This window comes from Mus pahari, chromosome 12 (assembly GCF_900095145.1).
Source record: "Mus pahari chromosome 12, PAHARI_EIJ_v1.1, whole genome shotgun sequence".
NCBI lineage: Eukaryota > Metazoa > Chordata > Mammalia > Rodentia > Muridae > Mus > Mus pahari.
In genome coordinates, this window is record NC_034601.1 from 30,152,246 (window position 1) to 30,175,986 (window position 23,741).

Sequence of the window (23,741 nt, forward strand, 5' to 3'; positions counted from 1 at the left end):
AGGGCCTTTAAAAGGGCTTCCTCCAGGTGTTGTTGATAACTTGCAGAGGAAAGGGATAATATCTACAGTGTCCTGTGGAACAGTCCAGGGGCTGAGTAATATCGGATGAGAGCTGCTGTGTGGACGGTTTTCAGAGGGAATACAATAAGATGAAGTGGGCCAGAAGTTGTCTAGGCATCTGGATAAGGTGGTAATGAGGGTGCTGAGGAAGAGACAGATAAGGACAGATTGCCACTCACAATGAATTTGGGCACAGTCATTCCACTGTCTGTGAGAAAGCACAAGGGGGCAGTGAGCTACTTGGGAGATAACCTACGTTTTGGATAAAAGGAATCAGTATGTCCCAAGAGCATCCGAGGGCAAGGACAAGTTGGTACCCCTCGAGTCAAGGGTTGGTGGCAGATTTCTGAAATATTATAAGGACATTATGCTCATCTTTTGATTGAGCAAATTTACTTGTAGGAATTTCTCCCAAGGCTGTAACTAAGGATGTGTGTAAAGATTTATCTATCAAAATGCTTATTACTCCTAAAAGAATGAGAATATTTTATAAATGATCATGTGAATGAGTAATGGTTAACAGAAGAGTATTGCCTATGCCAGTTCCGATATACCCATGCAATGGGATTTTACTCCAACAAGAAAAGGGACATTAGTCCAAAGTAGTGGTGTGCACTGGTAACCCCAGTGCTCAGGAAGCTGAGGCAGGGGGATTACAAGTTCAAGGCCAGCCTGGTTTATATAGTGAGAATGTGTTTAAACTGAGTATTGTAAATAAACTGTTTATTGACATGAAAACCATTAACACTATTATGACACACACAGTTTTTGTTGTGAAAAAAAAAAAAAAGCAAAAAACAAAACCCGATTGTTGTAATTGAAGAGAACTGAAAGAAAGAATGTCAGGGTAGGGAGTGCTTGCTACTAGGTCCTAGGTTCAATTAGCAGGACTGGAGGATGGGGGGGGGGAGAAGAGAGGGAGGGAGGAGGAGGGAGAGAAGAGGGTAAGAGGAGGAATGAGAACAGATTCAAGGATGCAAGGCTGCCCAGTAACGTCACTGTCTACTGCCTTCTGTGCATGCAGTTGCCTATGTCCCAAGTGTCTCTTAAACATCTTTGCTACAATGGCAGAATTCTGGAAATGTGTTCATCTTTATGCTGGAGGAATCCTTTCCTTAAGTCTTGAACAAAATTTACAGGAGGTCGCTGATTCAAACAGAGACCCTGCACCAGACCCAACAGACTCAACCAAAATGGAAGCACTCCTGCTCAAGTCCCAACAGGCCACATTGTTATACACATCTGACCTTCCCTAGGGGGACAGAGAGAGACTATGCAGGTGTGAACTTCCCAAACGTGCCAGCCTTGACAAGATGAGGAAGTCCCGCTCCGGTTTCATCTTCTTTGAAATGAGCTGTGCTCTCTTTGTTCCAATTCTGCCTCTTCAGCCATTTTCTGTCTAGAAAGCCAAAGCGCTTCTGCGTAGCTCATCAGATCACTCAGTCTATTACCCAGAACGAGCTGTTGCTTGATTCCCAAATCACAAAGAAAAACCAATTAAGATCACAACTAAATCTGTTCTCTTATTGTTGTTTGACACTGACAATAGAATTAAGCTTCTACAGTACCAAGAAGCTTAACAAATATTGCCCATCTTCCTTCCCTGCAGGACCCAGATTGCACCCCCAGAATCGTTTTTTTTGGCACTCACAGAGGGAAACAATGGTTTTTGCTGTACACTGACTGGCTCTTGGAATCGCGTTGCATAGTGAGGTTGGCTGAGCCGGAGGGGCTGGCCAGCTCTGCGCCCTCCCTGATTACAAGGCCCAGTTTGCTCGTCTTTTTCTGGTAGCATCCAGCACGGTGTAGTGCTTTGCAAGTTTCCAACGCGATAGGGCTTTGCTGGCTAGGTTCGTGTTGCTTTCACTACTTAGCTAACCATAGATTACTCAAAGGCTGGAGGATTACTCAAGATCCCATTTACGCAGATCCCTTGGAATTCTTTTTTTCTCTCCTCCCGATTTGTAGCTCTGGCAAGGTTTATCTTCAGTCGCCAAGGAGATGAGCAGGGGAGGAGGATGTGGACGTCTAGGCTTCTTGTCAACTTTGGAGGACCACGGAAGGTTGAAGGGGCTGACAGCATATGCTTCACCCTCCCCAAGCAAAACTGCCAGAACTCCGGTTAGGACAGCTTAGGGGTCAAGGGAGCCTCTTTAGAGGCTTTCTACTCAGTTGTTCTCTCTTGTCTACCCTTGCCCTTATCCAGGGGTTCCCAGAAGGGTCATTTTTGCTTCCCTGACTGTCAAGGAGACTCTTGCCCGTGGGAGCATCTGGGTAGGTGTGGGAGCCAGCGTAGAGACCTGTGCGGTGTAGTATTCCAAGTTGGCTAAGTTCTTAGAGCCTCAGTTTCCACATTTGCAAACAGGAAATAACCACGCAGGCCCTGTCCCCTATCCTAGCCCATGGCTGTTATTAGAACCACATGGGATTTAAAACACATGAACAGGCAAAGGGCTCCTTATAAACGCCAGGTGTTCCCACAGCTGTCAGAGGTGTTTCCTCTTAGTAACTACGCTCCAAAGCGGTCCTGCTCGCCCCACCCTGGCTGCATCGGCCTCACCCACTGCTAGCAACTCCATCTTTTCCATCGCCGTCTTTCTGTGCCCCAGACATCCTCAGTCTCTGCATCTCCCTAGTTCATTTCCGGGTCTGGCTCTGGGTCCCTCCGTCCTCTCCAGGGACTCTTGTCTCCAGTTCCCTGCGGCAGTAGCGGCCGGGGCGCCCCCCACCCGGCGCGCCCTCCGTTGGCACCGTCGCCGGGCCACAGAATCGCCCAATAAGAGCGCCGGACTCGAGTCTGACAGCTCTGGAAGCGGCCAATAGAGCCGGACCAGAGAAGGGGGGAGCAGCACCGTAGCTGAAGTTGGGCTGAATGGGGGTGGGGGAGAAAAGGGTAATAAAAAGAGGGGAGATAGGACTGGGGTCGCAGGACCCGGTCGGGGGTGGATCGCCCGCTACCCAGGTCCGACGAGGGATCCGCCCGTTGACCCCGCTCCAGGCACCAGGGAGGGAGGGGCGCAGTGAAAATATAGGTGAGGAAGGGGAGCGGGGGTCCTTGAGGCTCCCGGGCCAGGCTTGAGTATGTTCGCGGGGCGCCGGGGCCAGGACTCCGGGGGCGGCAGGGCAGAGGGCGGAGGCGGCCACACGCCGCTGTGAGCCGAGGCCCGAGCGGCGCGGGGGGCGGGGAGGCGGCGGGAGGAGGGGATGCGGAGGGCGCTCCGGCGGCGGCGGCGGCGGCGAGCGGGCGAGAAGGGAGGAGCGGCGCGAGCGGCCGGAGCGGCGCAGGGCCCGAGGCGTGCATGGCGCGCCCGGAGCCGGGCTCCCGCGGGCCCCTCGGGAGCGCCCCCGGGGCGCCTCGGCTCTTCGGCCGGCGCTGATCGGCCGGCTGCTGTTGAGCCGCAGCCCTCCATCGCTGGATGCCGTGGTCCCCGGGAGAAGCCCGCCTGCGTTGGGGCAGAACGGCGGCGGCGCTGCGCCGGATTCCGCCCTCCGCGTAGTGGTTCTGCGCTCGGCCAAGGTGGGCCAGCCGCCGGCAGCGAGGAACCCGAGGCTTGCGGAGCCAGCGACTCAACCCTCGGGACTTGCGGGAAGGGGCCGGCCTGCTGGGTCTGGGGGACAGGAGGAGACCAGAGGGGAAGGGCCGTACCGCAGGAGCCGGTCCTCGCCCCCGCCCCCTGCGCGGGCACGCCGGAGGCTCTGTTCGCCTTTCGCGGGGGCCACGCTCCCACTCGCGCCTCCGGAGGTGGGGGATGCGGGCGACGGCCCCCCCGGGCTCCAGGACCCTCCTCCCCAGGGCTCCGGAGCTCTTGCTCCGCCCGCCGCCCCCTCCCCCGTCCTCTCCACCCCCCATCCCACCTCCCCACCCCTCGTAAGAAAATAATGCTGGCAGGAGCCTGCACCTCCCAGTCGCTCCCAGTGCGCTGCGAGCAAAGGGCACCCGCTGCGTCTCCGTGCCGGGACCCCTGCCGAGCCGCCCTCGCCGCCACCTTGCTGGGAGAGTCGCTGCGCTCCGCTTAGGCAGAAGCCACGAGCGCCGCGCCCGGGAACTGCCAGCTTCGGAGAGGCGCCGCCCGCAAGGACACCTCTCCGTCCCGCCTGCTCCTCAACTCCCGGCCCGAGCTCGACGCGAGCCAGGAGTCCGGACATCTCTGCGCGCGGCGCAGCAGTCAGAGCTGTCCCACTGCCACCGCTCGGAGCTAACTCCGTCTCGGACCTGGGACTCTGGACTCTGATTCGTAGCTACTTCTCACCTCGGGGCTGCGCTGTCTCCCCGCTAGCCTTCCCGTTGTCCTCCACCGCTCAGGACGGGGGTGCCACGATGTCCCGCTGCTGCGCAGGGCCCCGGGCCTCCCTCGACGTGTGACCCTAGCCTGGTCCCCCTGCTTGGCCGTCCGCCCTCTCCTTGGAGACCCCCGGCCCGGCCCCCGGGGGAAGAGGAAGAAGACGACGAGGCCGAGGGGGGGATGTCCGGCTCCAAAAGCGTGAGCCCCCCGGGCTACGCTGCACAGACAGCGGCGTCGCCGGCGCCCCGGGGAGGCCCAGAGCATCGCGCCGCTTGGGGAGAAGCCGATTCCCGCGCCAACGGCTACCCCCACGCCCCCGGGGGATCGACCCGCGGCTCCACCAAGAGATCTGGGGGAGCGGTGACCCCACAACAGCAGCAGCGCCTGGCCAGCCGTTGGCGCGGTGGCGACGACGACGAAGACCCTCCACTAAGCGGTGATGACCCTCTGGCTGGGGGCTTTGGCTTCAGCTTCCGCTCTAAGTCCGCCTGGCAGGAGCGCGGTGGCGACGACGGCGGTCGCGGCAGCAGGCGGCAGCGGCGGGGCGCGGCTGGAGGGGGCAGCACCCGGGCGCCCCCTGCGGGCGGCAGCGGCAGTTCGGCGGCGGCCGCAGCGGCCGCAGGTGGCACGGAGGTGCGCCCCCGCTCGGTGGAGCTAGGCCTGGAGGAGCGTCGAGGAAAAGGCCGCGCGGCCGAGGAGCTGGAGCCCGGGACTGGCACCGTCGAGGATGGAGACGGGTCCGAGGATGGAGGCAGTTCCGTGGCGTCAGGCTCTGGGGCCGGCGCGGTGCTGTCGTTGGGCGCCTGCTGCCTGGCCTTGCTGCAGATTTTCCGCTCTAAGAAGTTCCCGTCGGACAAACTGGAGCGTCTGTACCAGCGCTACTTCTTCCGCCTGAACCAGAGCAGTCTCACCATGCTCATGGCCGTGCTGGTGCTCGTGTGCCTGGTCATGCTGGCTTTCCACGCGGCGCGGCTCCCGCTCCAGATAGCCTACCTGGCCGTGTTGGCAGCTGCCGTGGGCGTGATCCTTATCATGGCCGTGCTCTGCAACCGTGCAGCGTTCCACCAGGACCACATGGGCCTGGCCTGCTATGCGCTCATTGCAGTGGTGCTGGCCGTCCAGGTAGTAGGCCTGTTGCTGCCACAGCCACGCAGCGCCTCCGAGGGTATCTGGTGGACCGTGTTCTTCATCTATACCATCTACACCCTGCTGCCTGTGCGCATGAGGGCTGCGGTGCTCAGCGGGGTGCTTCTGTCGGCTCTCCACTTGGCCATCTCTCTGCACACCAACGCCCAGGACCAGTTTCTGCTGAAACAGGTAGGGCCCCACTAGTCCACACTTGATTGAGGGGTGGGCAGGCCTAGGCCTGGTTTTAGAGATGATGTCTACATCATTTTTAGGGATGAAGTCTACACCAGTTAAAAGTGGCCAAAAGTAACCAGAGAGACGAGGCTTCATGCCATGCCACGCCACGCCACGCCACGCCATGTGCCTTCCAGGCCTAGCTTCTTTATCTATTAAAGACTACTCTTGTAAGGCTTGTAATGCTGTTGGTCTGGTAGAGGACATTCCTCGAACTAGTCACATTTACCAACTTAAGCAAGAAAGAGGGGGGGGGGGTTGAGAAATGTTCAGAGTCCCTATTTCTCTCGGAACTTCTGGTCCTGTATAAACAATACTCCCAACCTAAGTGGCTGGACCCTCTAGCAGCCAACCCCTCCTGAGCTCCTCTGTGGGTTTGTTAGCTAGTCCCTGGTTCCAGCCTTGTGGAGGACTGTCGCCCAGTCTTAAGGAGGAGGCCGTAACCCTGCTCCCTGAGGCTGGGCTGTTGGGAGTTGTTGAGCTCTTGAAGCAGGACTGATTAAGTTAGCTTTCTCTTCCAACGTGACCCAAGCCACAACTCTGCCTTTAGCGCAGGTGGCAAGGAGCTGCTGAGACGTGTCTGATTCCCATCCCCTTTCCGGCTATGCTGAGAACCACACTCCCTTCCAACGGACACTCCGGGATGGTGCCACGCAGGAACTTTATATCCCTACAGGGACCTGTTGGGCAAACCTAGGACTCAGAAGGACAGCAAACTTAGGATTCTTGGTTAACTGGTGACTCAGGCTTGACCCCAGGATGAGACAGTCTCCCTGGTCTCCACACCCTGTTCTCTGGCCCAGTCTATGAGCCCTGTGGGGCCTGTTTGTTTGTACGTTGCCCAGTTGGAGGGAGCATCAACTGGGGTCTTGTAAGTGGGTGAGTGTGGCTTTGGAGCGCAACACACTCCTCTACCTCCTTGGGTATCTGCCTCTTTTCACAGACCCTCTTAACAGAATTCCGTTGTTATTGCTTCCCTCCTCCTCTCCATTTCTACCTTCTTCCCAGATTTTGATCCCATTGAATTCTGCAACTTTCTGGGTGTGCTCTTCTGAGCCCTCTTGGTACATCCTCATCCATAGGAAATAACAGCCATATAGGTTCTGGCTCTTCAGGGGGAACTATGACTGGGAGGGACCTCTCTGGGTCCCAGGTTTCTCTCTTAGGGTTGACTATGTCCCTTCTACTCCCAGCATCCTCAGTGTGGAACCTCACCTCTTGCGAAGATCTCCTCTCATGGCCATGGTTGGGGGGGTTTCTTCCTTCTGCTTGGTGAACAGTGGTCCCAGAGGCAAGTTGAAACACTTGTTCTTCTCTGCCACCCATTGACTTTGCTAGTGTAACCTCTTGGGAGTTCTGATCTCTCTCTCTCTCTCTCTCTCTCTCTCTCTCTCTCTCTCTCTCTCTCTCTCTCTCTCTCTCTCTCTCTCTCTCCCTCTCTCTCCCCTTCACTCCCCTTCCCCAGGTGTACTAGATACTTAGTAGTGATTTAGTAACCTCACCAGCTTGGTTGTGGTCCAGTTGTGGACCAGGTCACATAGGTGGCAGTGTTTGTTGGTTTTTTGTTTTTTTTGTTTTTTTTGTTTTTGTTTTTTTTCAGAAAGGGTGGGGTTTAGAGTTCAGCTTTGAGCTTGAGAGCAATCTTTGAAGATATGGTTGTTGTTTGAAAGTGTAGCTACTGTTGGTATGGAGCTACACTCTCAGATGGGCGTTGTGTCAGTGGGGGTGGGCATAGCTATTCTTTGGAAGGAAGAGCCTTTGGTTTGTGTGTGTGGCCATGAGGTTTCTAGGATAGTTCAAGGGATTTACAGCATCAGACTTGAGCGCCCGGGGTCTGACAATCATGGGAAGTGGTCCTGAACGTAGGCTTTCGGAGATGGAGATAAATCCAAGCTTAGTCTTAGCGTGAACAGACTGCTGCAATCTTGCCGGCCAGATGGACTTTCCTGGTCGTTCCTCAGGCTAACCCCTCTTCCCTCCCTTTCTACTCCACCCTTCCACATGCCAGGCTTCTTTTCCCACTGTGGTCTTTAGACTTCATCATTGGCTGTAGGTTTTGGAGTAGGTTTAGACTAAAGTTTTTTTGTTTTTTGTTTTTTTGATCTTCTCTAAGTCTAGCAGAGCTCCATAGGAATGGGCCTAGACAGGGGAACACAAACATTCTTTCTGTTTGGCCTCAGAGAAAACAGCACCTTTGTTTTTGTTTGTACTTGACTTTACCGCTCAGATTATGCATGGCCCCCGAATGTGTCTTTCTTGAGTAAAACCTGTGCTGGGTGACAGGGAAACAGTCATGGACCAGCTGCCCCAGATTGTTCTAAAGCAGCAGGTGTTGGAGGGTGACTGGTTAAATGGTAAGTTCTTTTCCTAAGGAAGACGCATACCCAGGACAGGTGGCGATAGTAAACCTATTCTGTGTTTGAGCTTTGATGCCCTTCACTCTCCACCCCACCCCTACCCCCACCCTCTTCCTCTCCACCCTGCGGTGTCTTGGCCATGCAGTAGGCTGACAGTAAACTGTGCAAACCTTACTTCCTGTCTGCCCTCCTTACTTCCTCTACCCTTCTATAGCCCCGGGGCTCTCAGCATGCTCTGGTGTGTGCTTTGCCCCGCCCCTTTGATGCGTGGGCTCCACCCTCTGCCCGCCCTTTTGATGTGTGGGCTCCACCCTCAGCTTGGTCAAGGAATCAGTACTTGGTTTCTTAACGCGTTTGTCTTCACTCGGAAGACTACTAAGACCAGAGGTGCAGGGGCCCCTCTTGGTGGCACTGGGTGCTCCTTCCTCTTTCTTGCCCCACCTGCTCCTTCCCTCCTCCATCCACTTGAGCACCCCTGTGGATATCTGCCCACCTACCCTTTCCTTGGCCTTCCAGCTAGTTCTGCCTCCTTCTTTGGCCTTCAGCCTCTTCTGTGCTCACGTCTGGCTGTCATGGTTTCATCCCTTCACTGGGGTACAGTAGGAGCGTCATAGGTTGTTTTTTTTTTTTTTTCCTCCTCCTTTGCCTGTTAGAGGTCCCTCTGCTACACCCATACCATAAATAACACTCGAGCATCTGCCAAACACATTCCTCACTTGTGTTAATAGACTGCAATGATGCTGGAGCCTGTTGCCATGGCAACCTCATTTTTGTTTGACTGTATCCCACTCTGCTACATAAAGCCTCTGTGTGCACTCACACACAAACAAGCATGCTCCCACAACTATTACCCATGCTTGGCTGTCAAAGAATATTTTGGAGACAATGTCCTTGGGACCTGTGGAGGCGAGGTGTTCATTTGAACTCCAGAAGACAGTCATTTCTTCCTCTCAGAGATACCTTAGAAAGTGAGATGAATAAGGAAGCTCTTTGGGAAGTAGGGGCACTTCAGATGTGGGGTGTTTTATTTTGTAGCCACGTTAAACCTGCCTGGCATGGCTTCTGGGGAGAAGATTCTGACGCTGTGTGTTTCTCAGGGAGCTTGCTGAGTGGATGCTCATCCCTGGGGACTTCTATCTGCCTTAACTCCTCGCCCTTACTCTCTCCCAGTCCCTTCCAGAGAAGCTTAGCTTAGTGGTCTTCTCACATGTTTGAACTGACAACTGTCACCAGTTGTTCCAGCCATCAGAATGGCACAAGGCACTGTGTGAGTGATGTTCTGTGACTGAGCACATGTGAATGGCTGCCTCAAGGAAGTCAGGCATGGATGAGGATATAGGCCAGGAACAGAGTCCCATGGCTGCCCAAGGACAAGCATATGTATATGTGCCTGCCTGCTTGTCTGTCAGTCTGTCTGTCTGACTGGTGCTGGGTGGCTGGAGAGCCTTCCAAAGGAGACCCTTGTAGCTCTGACCTGCTTGCTTTGGGCTGGCATCCAGGGCCCTTGCCTTTCTCATTATTCTAATGATGATGAATGATCGCTATTGACCTGAGCCCCCAGGGAGTGCCTGGTGCACCCTCTCTTCCTATAATCTTTGATCTTAGGGTCTGGGCTTGAGTGATCTACCCCCCTGCCCCCATGTTCTTGCATCCTGTGTGCACCACAGGACGATACTACCGGCTGAGAACCCGCCTCCTCGCTCTGGAACATGGCCCAGAGGACTTCTGATCGGCCATCGTGGCCTCCCCGAAGTACTCTGCTGCTGGGTCACATGCAAGGGGACAGACACACTTACCCTACAGGCGCAGCATTGTCTTCCACCAGTTAATTCTTTATCACTTGTATTTCTGTGCAAGGACAACCTGGCCACAAGTGAAGCCTGCAGACTGGAGTCAGGGTTGACTTTAAGTCTGGAACAGAGGAGGGTCTGTTTGTCGCCCCTCAATTAGCCTCTGGGCTAATTGCATTTGCTAGTTATAGTTCCTAATTGTTTTCGATTCTGTTTTCCTTTTGTAGGCAGCTAGAACAGGTTACTTGGAGGGGAGTAGACGTGGCTCCTGGCAGGGCTTGAGCAGGCTTCTGGATTGGGGGTGGGTGTCTTTTGCTAGCTCTTGGGAGAGGGGATCAGTGGTCTGGGCATGGGGAGGAACCTGTTAGTGACAACTCAGCAGCAGATCAGAATGATCTGCTACCGAGTTGGTGGAGATGCTCAGTCAGTCAAAGTCGATGTGCATAGAAGATCTCAGGTCTCTGCGGAGGAGCAGGGTGCTCACGTTTGTCTGTACAGAGGATAGACAGCCTCTCCAACCCAAGTTGTCCTGTGTAGACAGGCCCTGGCCATGAGTCCCTGTGTCAAGCTGGCAGTTGGTATCAGAATAAGGCCAGGCCACCTCCTTTCCTGAGAGATATGAATGGAACTGCCACCAGGATTCCAGCCAAATGTGGGAGTAGGGGGTGGGGCAGGGAACCCCAGGAAGGAGTCACCCTAGGTTATGCCAGCTCCTGGCTGGGTGACTTCCTATTCACAAGGCCTACATAATACCTCAGCTAACGTCTTTCATTTGGGGGCAGGCTCACTTTGGGATTGGTTACTTCCCAGGAGTGTTGGGAACGGAAAGTTTGCTCTGAGAACTTCACCATGCTTATTCCCATAAGTCCTTTGGGTATAGTTATGTAAGTGATGTTCTAGCACATTCTTCTCTCATCCATGCTTATCAGATAGGGGTAGCTAGCTCATGGAGGGTAAGATCAGTGTTCATTTTCTTTCCCAAATACAAAACTTAATGCAGCAAACTGGAAAGTCAAAGTTTTATACATACATACACACACACACAGAGACACACAGACGTACATACACATGTTTTATACATACACACATGCAGGTTTGCTCACATACACAGACACACAAACACACGTTATACATACACACATGTAGGTATGCTCACACACACATGCACACACAGATGTTATACATACACACATGCAGGCATGTGTACACAGGCGCACACATTATACACACACAGGTATACACCACACACACACACACACACACACACACACACACACACACACACACTTTAACCTTCTCGAGGCAAATGTCCAGGTGCAAGATGGGAAAGATTGCTATAACACTATGAACAAAATCTGGGGGTTTCTAGTTAATCGACAGTGAGCTCACATGAGCTGTGGGAAAAGTAGGTAGGTAGGACTCTTGGTTCTGTTATAGGAGATCCAGTCCATAGGAAGGTTGGAATCTTGTCAAGTATGGTGTTTAATTCTAAAATTCAGAGGGAGGTGACTAGTTTAGTAAGAGGACTGAAGACCTTGAATTCTAAGGGGACAGTCGACAGAGTGAGGAGAAATGAACGAGACACACCGCTGCTGTTGCTGCTGGGATTCCTTGTTGGAATTTACAAAGAGGTGCTAACTCAGTTCTGGTTGCTTCCCAGGATAGGTTTTAGGGCAGAAAATAATGGCATATTTTCACTCCAGGTAGGAGGCCTTTTTGGCAACTGGATTGGCAGTGACCAAATAAGATGCGCTCTGTCAGTGGGGCACAAGAGTGGAGCCAGAGGCCGCCTGCGAGGCTCACTGTGGAGGCGAGTGCTACCGTAGGTTATAGTCCATCACCTAGACTTTATCCTCTGAGAAGATTTTGGAAGATGCAGATACGCACATGCTGCTAGAAAGTGCAACATCCAAGGGGCTGGGGTGGAGGCGGGAAATTGTTGGGATTTTTGTTTGTTTTGTTGCTATGGATCAAATACAGGACCTTGAGCAACATAGGCAAGGGCTACACTCAATAAATGCCTCCGCCTGAGCTATTTCTCCTCCTCCTCCCTCTCCCTCCTCTTCTCTCCCCTTCCCCATCTTCATTCTTCCTCTTTTTCCTTCTTCCCCCTCCCTCCTCCTCTCCCTCCTCTCCCTCCTCTCTCCCTCTCCTTCCCTCCTCCTCCTCCTTCTCCTCCTCCTCCTCCTCCTCCTCTTCTTCAGCTTAGATCTAGTATTCCAAGCTCTCCTGGTAGTGTTAACGAGCAAGAGGAGTTCTCTCTGGTTACAGCCAACCCTAGGATTCGATGGCTCAGTGTGCAGGGCAGTGCAGCTGTCCCCTGGGGTTCTCTGCATACCACCTCAGCAGTCTCTTCTCAGTATATTCTTTCATTTCTCACAATTGTAATAAAGAGCCTTGGTAGCAAAGTTTTTTATTACCAAGTAAAGTTTCTTTACTAAGGCTTTGGAGGCTCAAGGACAAGGTACCTACATTGGCTCATCTCTCAGGAGCATTGAATTCCAGCTTAGTGAGCAGCAGAGGCAGGGGCCTGGGTAGCTAGAACCAAGTGGTTACATCTTAACTAAAAGGAACAGAGAAAGCTGGAGGAGATAAAATGCCCGGGACAGCAATATAAACCTGGCAAAGCAGCCCATGTCTTCATCTTGTATGTGGAGGCAGAAGGTTCAGAAGTTCAAGGTCATCCTCAGCTATGTGCCAAGTTAGAGGCCAGCCGGGCCACAGAGACCATGGCCGGAAAAGTCAGACAAAACTGCCAAGAAGTCACACCTCCGGTGACCTTAGGAACCCTTCTAGAGGCTCATATCTCAGAGGCTCCAAAAATTCCAGTAGTGTCACCCTGGGGACCAACCATTTAGACACTATGGGTCCTTAGGGAGGCACATATTCTCAGGTCATAGTGCATGACCCCCGTTGAAAGCAGCAGCATCCTGCACATCTGCCAAGTGGCATCCAGGAGGGGCTGCTAAGTGTGTGCAGATGCAGATCTGGAAGGTGACTGGACGATGGTAATGATGAACCTTCATGGGAGATGTCCAGCTTGGAATTGCTGCTCTCTCTTCATTCCTCCCCCACCATTCTAGCCCCTGTTTCCTGTTGGGGGCAGAGCAATCTGTAGCTACTGTGATGGGGGAGGGGGCAGTAGAAAGGGGGCATGGCTAGGTCTGCCTCTGGGTGTAGAAAACACTGGAAAAGGAGGAGGACAGAGCATAGGAAGGGATTCGGGAAGCAGGTTTGAAGGAGAGAGGTCGGAGTTAAGGAAAGGCATAAGAGATTGCTGCTGCTTGTATGGGGAGAGGAAGGACTTGGTAGTGGGGGCAGGGTTGTCACTGGGAACAAAGGGACATAGTCAGAGGAGGGGGAGACAAACAAAACATAAGAAGACAGAAGGAGCTTTGTTCTGTAGCCCAGCCTCGTGTGTCAGCATGAAATGCCCCCTCCAACACTCCCTTTTGCTCGCTCGGGGGGGGGGGGTGTTACACACTGCTACTCTGGAGTTGAGGCCGCCTGACATCACTCTCTAACTTCGAGGGCTCCCTGGGCACTGGACAGTGTCACTGAGCTCACAGCAGGCGAGCTATACTTTCAGAGGGGTCCTGGGGCCTCCAGGCCTAATGTCTCCCAGCACTATGTGCATACATAGTAGGTGCTCAGTGAGACTCTGAATGAACCAACGAAATGAATGAATGGGTGGTGGGGTGGGTGGATGTCTGCACTCTGCCGCCGACTCTAGGCTTCGCTGAAGTGCTAGACCAACACCTCCACAGAAGGAAACCAGCCGCTCGGCTTGGAAGCCTATTTTGGTGGGTTGTAATCCTAAACTCCGAGCAGGGCTTCCAAAACCCTCCTGCAGCAATTTGAAGCGTGTGCCTTAGAAATGGGGCTGCGCTCCTGGCACTGCTGATACTATACCACTTCACAGATTGGGGAGCCATCCTCCCAGCCTTCCCCATTCACTCCGGTAACCATCTGTCAGTGGTGCCTCCTGTGACCCAAGGCACTGCATTAGGCTGAAGGGCTGTGGATTGGTTCACCTGGGTCCCAGCTCTCCCAGGATAGCCCTTAGCCCAGAGTCTCATATTAAGCGTACTCCTGAGAGAGCCTTTAACCAATGTTTCATAGACACACATTCAGTCTGTGTTCAATAAGTTTGGGAAGCGTAGTCAGCCTTCTGCATCTGTAGGTTCTGCATCTGTGCATCCAACTACTGCAGACTGAAAATATTTGAGTCTGTACTGAACATGTACAGACTTCATTTTCTTGCCACTATTCCCTAAACAGAGCAGTGAGATAAAGTCACATAGCATTTATATCGCGTTAGGTGATACAAGGAACCCAGAGATGGCTTAATGTGGATATGTGTGGGTTCTATGTAAATCTCACACTATCTTATATAAGGGCTTGAATGTCTGTAGATTTTGGTGTTTGGGGTAGATCCTGTAACCAATCCCCATTAAGACCTTGAGGGACAGCTGTCCTGGGTTGAACAGAATTCCCAGGTTTAAAAGCTTTTAATATGTTGCTGTATATAAAAGTTGTGAAGAAGGGGCTATTGCAGGAAGCCTTTATCAGATGTATTTGATCCCATATGAGTTCTTCCCTTCCCTTCCCCTCCCCCAAGGACTATGGAACAGGGGACACTAGTGTTGGGTAGAACATACTGCAGCGCTCTCAGGACTTGCTCTCCATCCAGTCCCCTGCCTCTGGGATAGACCAACCAAGGACACCACATTGAGGCGTGTGGAGGCCCTTGTTTGGCAGCTTGCCTCCCATAGAAGGAGATTGCCCAGGCTCCACTGGCTGGCTGCCTGTAAGTCTCATTTTCCATCTGGGTCAGAAATCCTATATGAAGTAAAACGACGGGGCTGGACCAGGCTAGTGATGTGCCTCCTTTATCTGGCTTCAGCTTCTCTTAGGACTTGTCTGCTGGCACTCGGCTGAGAGCAGGTTGGGCTTCTGCGTGATAACGTTGTGGAAGACCTGGGCTCTACTCAGTGTGTTTCTAGATTTCTCGCTTCAGGCTCTGAGTGTGTAGCTGCCCACGGGGAGGTAGTAATGGCCGTTTCAGATCGTCATTTCCCTAAATGTGACTTCTTCCTCTCCTGTCTCGAATCTCCAAAATTAGGGATCTCCTGAAGGATGGAACCTAAGCAGTGAATAGGTACCGCGTCTACTTCACCCTGGGGCGCTGGCTAAAGCACCACGTGCTGAGTGTGATTATTTGGTTTATTTGGTTTTTTTTTTTGAGACAGGGTTTTACACTGCAGCCCATCTTGGCCCTGAATACAATAGATAGCCCAGGCTAGCCTCAACCTTGAGGTAATCACCCTAAGTCTCAGCTTCCAAAACCCTGAGAATATCAACCTGAACCACCACCATGTCTGGCTGCATGATCACATTAATCTTTTCTTTCCTTGTCTCGAGGATTTTTCCCTTTGAAAAATTAACATTATTGTTAATTGTATGTGTGAGGGTGCATGCCAAATGGCTCATGCTGGAGCACCCAGGCAGAGGTCAGAGGTCAGGTTTCAGGAGCAGGTGCTCCCCTTTCACCTTGGGTACCAGGGATCCAGCTCAGGCCATGAGCTTGTGCAGCAAGCACTTTTAACTGCTGAACCTTCTTGTAGACCCAATCTCATTCGATCTTAATATTAACCCAAAGAGGGAGAATCTTCCCCGCCAAACCAACTCCACCCATCAGCCTGGATGGTCCAGCAGCAGGGTAGCAGACGGCCTGTTCCCTGACGCTCTCGGGCATGCCCTTTGGCGTCTGCCTGTCCAACTTCTAGCTCCTAGCACCCGAGGGCTTTGAACCTTGGGGCCTACTGGCAGGGTAGGCCGGAAGTGCTCTGACCATCGGAGTACCTTCCTTCTTTGTCCTTGGGGTGGAAGAGTCTAGTTTGGGGTGTGGGTTCTGCCAGTTTCCCAGAGTTCTCTGGGAGTATAAAGCTCTGTAGTGACTCAAGGTGGTAACACATTCTTCCTGCTCTTCTTCCTGGTTGCTTGCTTCCTTCCGGTTTGCAATCTCACACCCCCTCGTATTGCTCGCCAGGGTTAACTCCCAGGTAAACGTCCCCCATTCAGATCCTCATCTCCGGGTCCTTTTATTAGGGGGAATCCAAGCAGAAAGTGGGTCGGCGTGACCTTAACCCGGTTTGGTTGGAACACAAGGGAGCAGGAGGCTGTGTGCTGGGGACAGAAATTCATCGGGTGCAGAACTGGGCGTCAGGGTGACAACCTTCCTTGGGCTTGCCTTTGGCTCCTCGCTCCTATTCGGTGGCTTGTTCATTACTGATGCATCTCTGGCAAGTCTAGGGGGATGCTGTGAAATTTAAAATGTTTTTTTAGGGAGACTTGTATTTGCTTAGTTGACACTTAAACATCTTTGGCTTTATGTACCCTCCCTTGTTGGTCTCTGACCTCTCTCCAGATTAAGCTACTGTCACAAGATGACACTAAACCTATTACCTCCAAACAAGTTTTATTTTTGAAAAAAGAAGTGCAACCCCTTGGCTTAGGAGTTATTTTGTTTTGTTTTGTTTTTTTGTTTGTTGTTTGTTTTGTTTTGTTTTGTTTTGTTCTGCTCTAATGTGGAGCTGAGAGAAATCCAGGCTGATTAGAGAGCGTGCTGGCCAGGGTGTGACAGGATGGAGCCAGTGTCTAGCTCAGTAGTCTGTGTTGTCCTGTCTTCTTGCCTTCCCCCCCTCCCTGCCCCACCACCCTGCCTCCAGCTGTGACCTTGCCTGCTCCAGGTGGAACCTCTGGTGAATTCCACCCAGCTTTCTTCATCTGATGACGGCCCAGATGGCTGCACAGGTAGCTTGCACACTCACAGATGCACACCTATGCATGGCATGGCCGGGGACATGTGTCCCAAAGGAATGAGATGTGGCACTTGCTAGGGAGGTCTTCACTTGAAATAATGGAACACCTAGATCAAGGTCCTTTAGAGCAATGGCCCTCAACCTTCCTGATGCTTCGGCCCTTTAGTACAGGTCCTCAGGTGGTGCTGACCCCCCAACCACAAAATTATTTCATTGCCACTTCATAACTGTACTTTTGCTACTGTTTTGAATCGTAATGCAAATATTTTATATGCAGGATATCTGATATCTGACTCCCAAAGGGGTCTTGACCCACAGGTTGAGAACCATTGCTTTAGCAGGTGCCTGTGTCTTCCCGTATGATCAGTTAGCTCTGTCATATAAGCCTAAGGGGAGGAAGGGTCAAAATCAGGGATTTTTCTATCCATTTCCATGTCTGAATTCTATAGAGAGCTTTGGAAATATACCCTACTAAGACCCGCCCAGCCCATTTTAATTTAACTCCGGGGATGAGACAAGGTGTTCCCAGGGTTGAGATGTGGTCTAGACTGTGGGCGCAGTCATTCCAGATGGTTCAACTGCTAATCCAAGACACTAGCATGTCATGGGTGGCTGCTCCTCCTAGCAGCCCTGGGGTGTTCACAGCCCCGGTTGAGTGCGGCTCTGGTCAGCTCACCTTACTTCTTCTCTTCTGTCAGTTTTCTCCATAGCGACACTGCTGTCCTCCCATCCTGTAGCCCTGCAGGTTAGCATATGTGAGGGTCCACTGGACAGAGGTGTCACATGACCCCTCTGAGGTTTTGGGTGGGGGGTGTAGAGGCTCAGAGAGGCAGTGACCTCACTCAGATTACACTGCTAGTTCTTTGGTGTAGGAGGCACTGCACACATCCAGATTTTGGACATGAAGCTGGGACAGTTCACAGTTGGACCCAGGGTGAGTCAGTCCTCTGTGTTCCCCCAGCTTCACCCAGCCACTTTTTTGTTGGAATGCACTTTTTTTTTTTTTTTTTTTTTTTGGTAATGTCTTTCTTCCCTTCTGGTGTCTGGCACAGATGGGCATTAAATGAGTTGTCATTTTTCCTGAGCCCGCATTCTGCCGCGCACCTCTGAAGAGCTCCTGTGGTTGATGAGGAGAGACTGGGAGAAAAGTCAGACGTGATGCTAGGACTGCTTAGCTCTGGGGCGAGGTGGCCTCTGGCCTCCGAGCTAGTCTTCCGTTAGCTTGAGACATGGGAGGGAAGGGAGGTTTTGCCACAGGTACCTCGGGACTGCCTCCTGCTACAGCCCTGCGGTCAAGCATGGAGTTTCTGCAGAGTAACATCCTCTCGGTACACAGTTCAGCGCTCACTAGGGGAGTACTTGGAGGATCTCGAAGCCACCACACCCCCCTCCCCCCATAAAGTGCCCTTGATGTCCCAAAGCACATTCTGTAACAAATCTACCTCAGCCTCAATTGGTTTTCTCAAGAAGACTAGAAGGAAGATGACTCTGTCAAAGTTGACATTTTTATTCATTCTTTGAGAACTTCATACAATGTATTCCCATCATATTTACCCCTCCCTCAACTCCCCCCATACCCTTCCTCTCACCTCCCCACTCTTCCAACTTTGGGTTTTCTTCTGATTTGCTGCTGTCTCCCATCCCTCACCTCCCCCCCCCCCCCCCTCCCCCCTCCCCCCCCCCCCACCTTCCCCACCTCCCATCAGGTCTAGTTTGCCTTTACTCAACAGCTCTCAGGAGCACAGTCTGCCCTGGAGGAGGGTCACATGGAAGTGCCTCCTGCCAACTTCATGCTCAAGGTTTTATTGCCACATTTTCTTGTAGAGCCGGGAAAGCTGTGTGTCCACTGAGCTTACCCTAGTCCCTAATCCTTAGGCCAAGTTTCTTTCCTGTAATCATTTCACCATGCTGCATGGATGGGAGCCACTGGTCCCCCGACTGGCCCGGAGTAGATATTGCCAGTTGGGAAGTGCCTGGCTCCCATCTCAGCCAAGAGGCTGCAGAGGCAGAAGGGCTAGTGCACATCTGGGAGAGTGGAGGAGGGTGGAGGAGCCCTAGCTCTGCAACATCTGCGCTGCAGACTAGATTAAAACCATGATTTTTTTTCTCTCTAGGGCATACACTACTATGTTTGTTTGTTTCTTTGATTTTTAGAGGCAGGGTTTCTCTGTGTAGACATGGCTGTTCTAGAATTCACTCTAGAGTTAGGCTGGCATCAAACTCAGAGACCCACCTGCCTCTGCCTCCCATGTGCTGAGACTAAAGGTGTGTGCCACCACCATCTGGCTTGTTTAACTTTTGACATTATAATTACGTCATTCTCCCTCTCCCCTTTCTCCATCTAAACTCTCTCAAATAACACTCCTTGTTCTCATTCAAATTTATGATCTCTTTATTCATTAGTTGTTTTTATGTGCATGATATGTATAACTTTTTTTTTCTCTGTGTAGCTCTGGCTGTCCTGGAACTCACTCTATAGACCAGGCTGGCCTAGAACTCAGGATCTGCCTACTTCTTACTCCCAGGTGCTGAGATTGAAGGTCTATCCCACCACCACGATGCTGTGTATGCTTATATAACTACAACCTGCTCAGTCTATATAATGTTACTCATACTAAGTTTTCAGAGATGATGATTGGTATTGGATAAGCAGTCTATGTGCTCTTCCCTGGGAAGACTATTTGTCTTGCTCTCCACATTCCTTAGTTGCCTGTGGTTCTTCGTGTACAGTTAAGGCCTTGTGAGCTTTCCCTTGATCAAGTTTGTCCTTTTAAGAAATTCTGTGCCAAGGGAAGAATCTAGAGCCTTATACATAGTTAAGGCAAGCTCTACCACATACCTACACCCAAGCCCTGCACTGTCATTTTATCTTGGAGGGTTTCTTCCTTTCTGTCTCTCTGTCTCTGTGTGTGTGTCTCTCTCTCCCTCCTTTCTCTTTTCTCTCCTCCTCCTCTTCTTCTTCTTCTTTCTTCTTCTTCTTCTTCTTCTTCTTCTTCTTCTTCTTCTTCTTCTTCTTCTTCTTCTTCTTCTTCTTCTTCTTCTTCTTCTTCTTCTTCTTTTTCTTCTCCTCTCTCTCTCTCTCTCTCTCTCTCTCTCTCTCTCTCTCTCTCTCTCTCTCCCCACACACACACTTAGCTGCTCGTTGCTTTGATATACACATATTCAGTGTATGTTACCAATTTTCCGGCCTCCACTTGCCCAGCTCTCAGGGGAGCAGGCAGTTCTCTCTCCTGGGTTCCATGAGGAGATCTGACTTTGGCAGAGAGGGCTCCCCCCTGGACCAATATCTCCACACAACACCACCACCTATTCTCAGGTCCAATATGAACAGGGATCACTACACAAGTTCCGAAAGGGGTCCTTTGTCCTTTCTAGTGCATTTCCGTGGCATCGCCATCTCCAGAATGCATTACACACTTCCTTATAGTTTAGAATCATGTGGTGCCGTGGCTGTCTGCTTGCATTTTTACAATAGATGCCTGGGGCTGAAGCTTAGGCTGTCTGCATGGGTTAACCCCAAAGAATCCACCAGAACTTAAGGTGTCGGAAGAGAAGGCACATCTACAAGTATCCACCTAATCTGAGGGTTCAGAGGAGATGGCTTAAGTATGGTGTTTTTTTTTTAAAAAAAAATGTTTTGTTCTGGAGCTCAAGCCCAGGGCTTCATGCATACAGAACATAGACTATCACTGGGCTCCCTGTCGCCTGGCATCAGTGTTTTGAAGTGTTCCTGGAGATTCTAACAGGCACCAAGATTGAAGACTTGAGCCCTGAGCCTCCCCTGTCAGCAGAGGGGTCATGTAGATGACACGGGAGTCTGATTTATGGCTTTATTGAAAGGCAAGTTGTTTATATCTACAGGGTTTATTGTGGTGAATTAGTGGAGAGTGATGGCCACAGAAAATGATCGTAGGCGTGTAACAGAGGGCAGGAGGGGAAGCAAACGTGCTTGAGGGTTGCAGTATAAAACGTTGTCAGGCAAGGCTATGGTTTGGTATATTTATGCTGCTCTTATCGCTGGCAGTTAACCCCAAATGTGACTGGATAAACGGCCGAGTCCAGTGCTGTAATATCTGCAAGAATATTTTAGGGTGAGTCTCAGCAGAGCAATGAACCTCCACTTGGCCTTCTGGAAGCCCAAGTCTTTTTGCTGACAAATGCCTGTTGGTTGGTAGTAGCTCTTCCCTGCTCTCTCATATATCTGTGTGGACAAACATCTTAGCCTCACCCTCCTTGGCTGAGTTCATTAGTTTCCATCTCTCTTCCATCGCAGCCTGGCTGCGTCTATCGTAGATGCTCGCTGAACACCCATCAGATACACGAACGGACGGCTTAGCCCCGGGTTACACAGTAGGCAACTAGCAGTATTAGCTCAACGCTGATGGTTTGCCTTCCCGTGTGTGTGTGTGTGTGTGTGTGTGTGTGTGTGTGTGTGTGTGTATGTGTATAGGACCTAGTAAAAGCAGGTGACATGGTGTTGGGGGGGTCACTGGGTGTGTACCTTGAGAGCTCCCTTCCTGTGTCCTCTGAGGTTAGCTCTTTCCTGTCACCTTTGGGATGGGGCAAGAAGGACAGGACATCTCTTGGGGGTCCCTGTGCTGTGGAAGGCAGTCTGGGAAGAGCACCTGTGACCTGGGCTTGAGAAGCACTTGGAGCAAGGGTAGGTCCTCAAGGTTGCTGCTTGGCCAAGTGTCACTTGTGGATTGCCATGTCTCCCTTTGGGAGAGGGTTATCCAGGGAGAGTTAATTTTGGATTTTGCTTTACATTTATTTTAAAAGCGGAATATTCCTTTAGCATTGGCGACGATGGCCTAGAAAAGCCAATTAGTCACCATCTGAGTCCTCCCTAGGGTGCGTTGCTGCCCTGTTCCCCTCCCACCTGCCATTGGTGGGGCTCCTGTAGACTTTTCCTTCACAGGCTCAGGGGATTGCACCTCAGCCTGGTCTGTTAGTCCTCCAAGCAGGCTGAGGTGATGTGATCCCAGTTTAGGTCCCAGGGAGTCTGGAGAGTCAGCCCCGTCAGAGTGGGCCACGGCCTGGGTTCCCACAACCTGTTTGGTTTGCCTTGCTTTGGAGATGGGCCCTCCTGTGCTGCCCAGGTGTCTCCGGGACTCCTGGGTGAAAGCTCTCCTCCTGCTGTAGTAGTTGGGACCCTCCTTCCTGACAGTGAGGGCTTCAGGAGCACACCGTGTTCTGTAAGGATCCTGGGGGATTCTCACGTGCTCCGAGGTTGAGGGCCGGAGCCCTGAGCCTTCCTCTTCATCAGCAGAGGTAACATGTGGATGCAGCCGTCTGAGTATGGCTCTATCGAGAGACCTCCTTCAGTCTTTGTTCTATGTGTTTGTTCTGTCTCTTTTCTTGAAGTTCAAGGAAGTCCCCTCTAACCTGAGATACAAAGGACAGACCTGATTACTCTATCATTACTTATTGATTTTTGAGACAGGGCTTCCCTCTATACCTCTGGCTATGTAGAATAAGCTGGTCTTGCATTTGCCAACAGTCCTCCTGTTGTGCCTTCTGAGTGCTGGGGTTGTAGGTGTATACCACCACACTCGGCTGCCTGATTTCTCTTAAGGAGACTAAAAGATAGAGACTGCCCCGTTCTGCATTCCCTGGAGTGGGCAGAGGGTCTCTCTGTGTGTGCTGTGGGTGGTCACTGGGGTTTTATGAGGATAAGATGCCCACCAATGTGTCTGGTCCAAAGGTAGATCCTGAAGTAATGTGAAGTACCCTTTCTCCAGGATAGGCTGCTACGCCTGAGACTGCTGGGACCCCATACTCCAATTTAGGTGGTGGTGAGGCAGGTGAAGTAAGGAGGGGCAGACATGGGGTAAATCAGAGCGTAGAGAGGTTTCTAGAAGCTGGGCAGCCTGTGCTGCCACGCTGTAGGGTATATGTGACCCTCGCAGTAAGATTTGCTGTCCCTCACTTGCACCCAGTTGGGACTGAGTTACTAGATGTTCTTAGTAGAGGGTGTCTGTCTGTCTGTCTGTTCATCCGTCAGTCCAACTGTCCGTCCGTCCGTCCGTCCGTCTGTCTGTGTGTGTGTGTGTGTGTGTGTGTGTGTGTGTTTTGTGTGTTTTGTGTGTTTTGTGTGTATGTATCCTGACTTCCAGGCACCTGGCAGAAACCTTTGGGGTTTATAGGTGCATGTGGGGGTGGAGTGGGAGGAAAAGAGGAGGCGGCAGACTTATTCCTGAGAAGAGATGAGTGAACTTTCTTTGTTTTCAGTTGTGGGGAGAGGTAGAGTTTTCAACCCTGGAAGCTGGTGGGGGAGTCCCTTTTTATATCCTGTTGGCTGGTAAGGGTCAGGGCATGGAATAGGATGGAGGTGTCTTGGGAAACAGCACCTCTGTTCTCATCTGTGTCAGAAACTCTAGTGCCTTGGGTACGGAGAGGAGATTTTGCCCTTTGCCTTGAGGAACTTTCAGTCTAGTGGAAATTTCTTTCCGAAAGGCCCAGCCTATCACAAACAGCCTTGCCAAATCCTACCATTCACTACACATTTACCATATACAGTACCAAGCATCTAGGGATTTATTGACTTTCCTTATCTCCCAGTAGGTAGGTGTTATGGTTTGGATTTATGCCGTAAAGTTCAGGGGCTGGAAAAAGTCCCCAGTACAAGAGCATCCAAGGTACATTGGCCAGGCAATGAGGTCACAAGGACTCTGGGTTAATGCTGCTATCATGGGAATGGGGCCCAGGCAAATGGAGGAGTTCTGCCCACATCCCTGCTCTAGTGTTCAGAACCACAGCCGTATGCACCCCTGCTCGCTACCTCTGCTGTATGCTCTCGCAGAAGCACAGGTTAAACTAGGCAGGGGATGCTGCCCTTTTTTAAAGATAAGAACGCTTTACATATAAAGAAATTGAAATGAGTGACACAGTGCTCACACTCTAAGCTGGTGTCCCATTGGTCCCAAATCCGTTCATACCAGAACTCTTAAGAAATCTGTTTAAAAATCCTATTCATTCCACTGTGTATTAGTCACGGTTATCTAGAGTGACAGACCTTATATGATGAATCTCTCTCTCTCTCTCTCTCTCTCTCTCTCTCTCTCT

General features: G+C 51.7%; 1 protein-coding gene across 1 annotated transcript in view; it reads left to right on the forward strand.

Moving 5' to 3' along the window:
- Positions 1-3,289: 3,289 nt before the first annotated feature.
- The window catches only part of Adcy5 (adenylate cyclase 5), a 151,105-nt gene continuing 130,653 nt past the window's right edge, over positions 3,290-23,741 (forward strand). Inside the window, exon 1 of the mRNA XM_021209004.2 lies at positions 3,290-5,660. Coding sequence (XP_021064663.1) covers positions 4,524-5,660 — 1,137 coding nt within the window. The 5' untranslated portion in view covers positions 3,290-4,523. The remainder of the gene's footprint in view (positions 5,661-23,741) is intronic.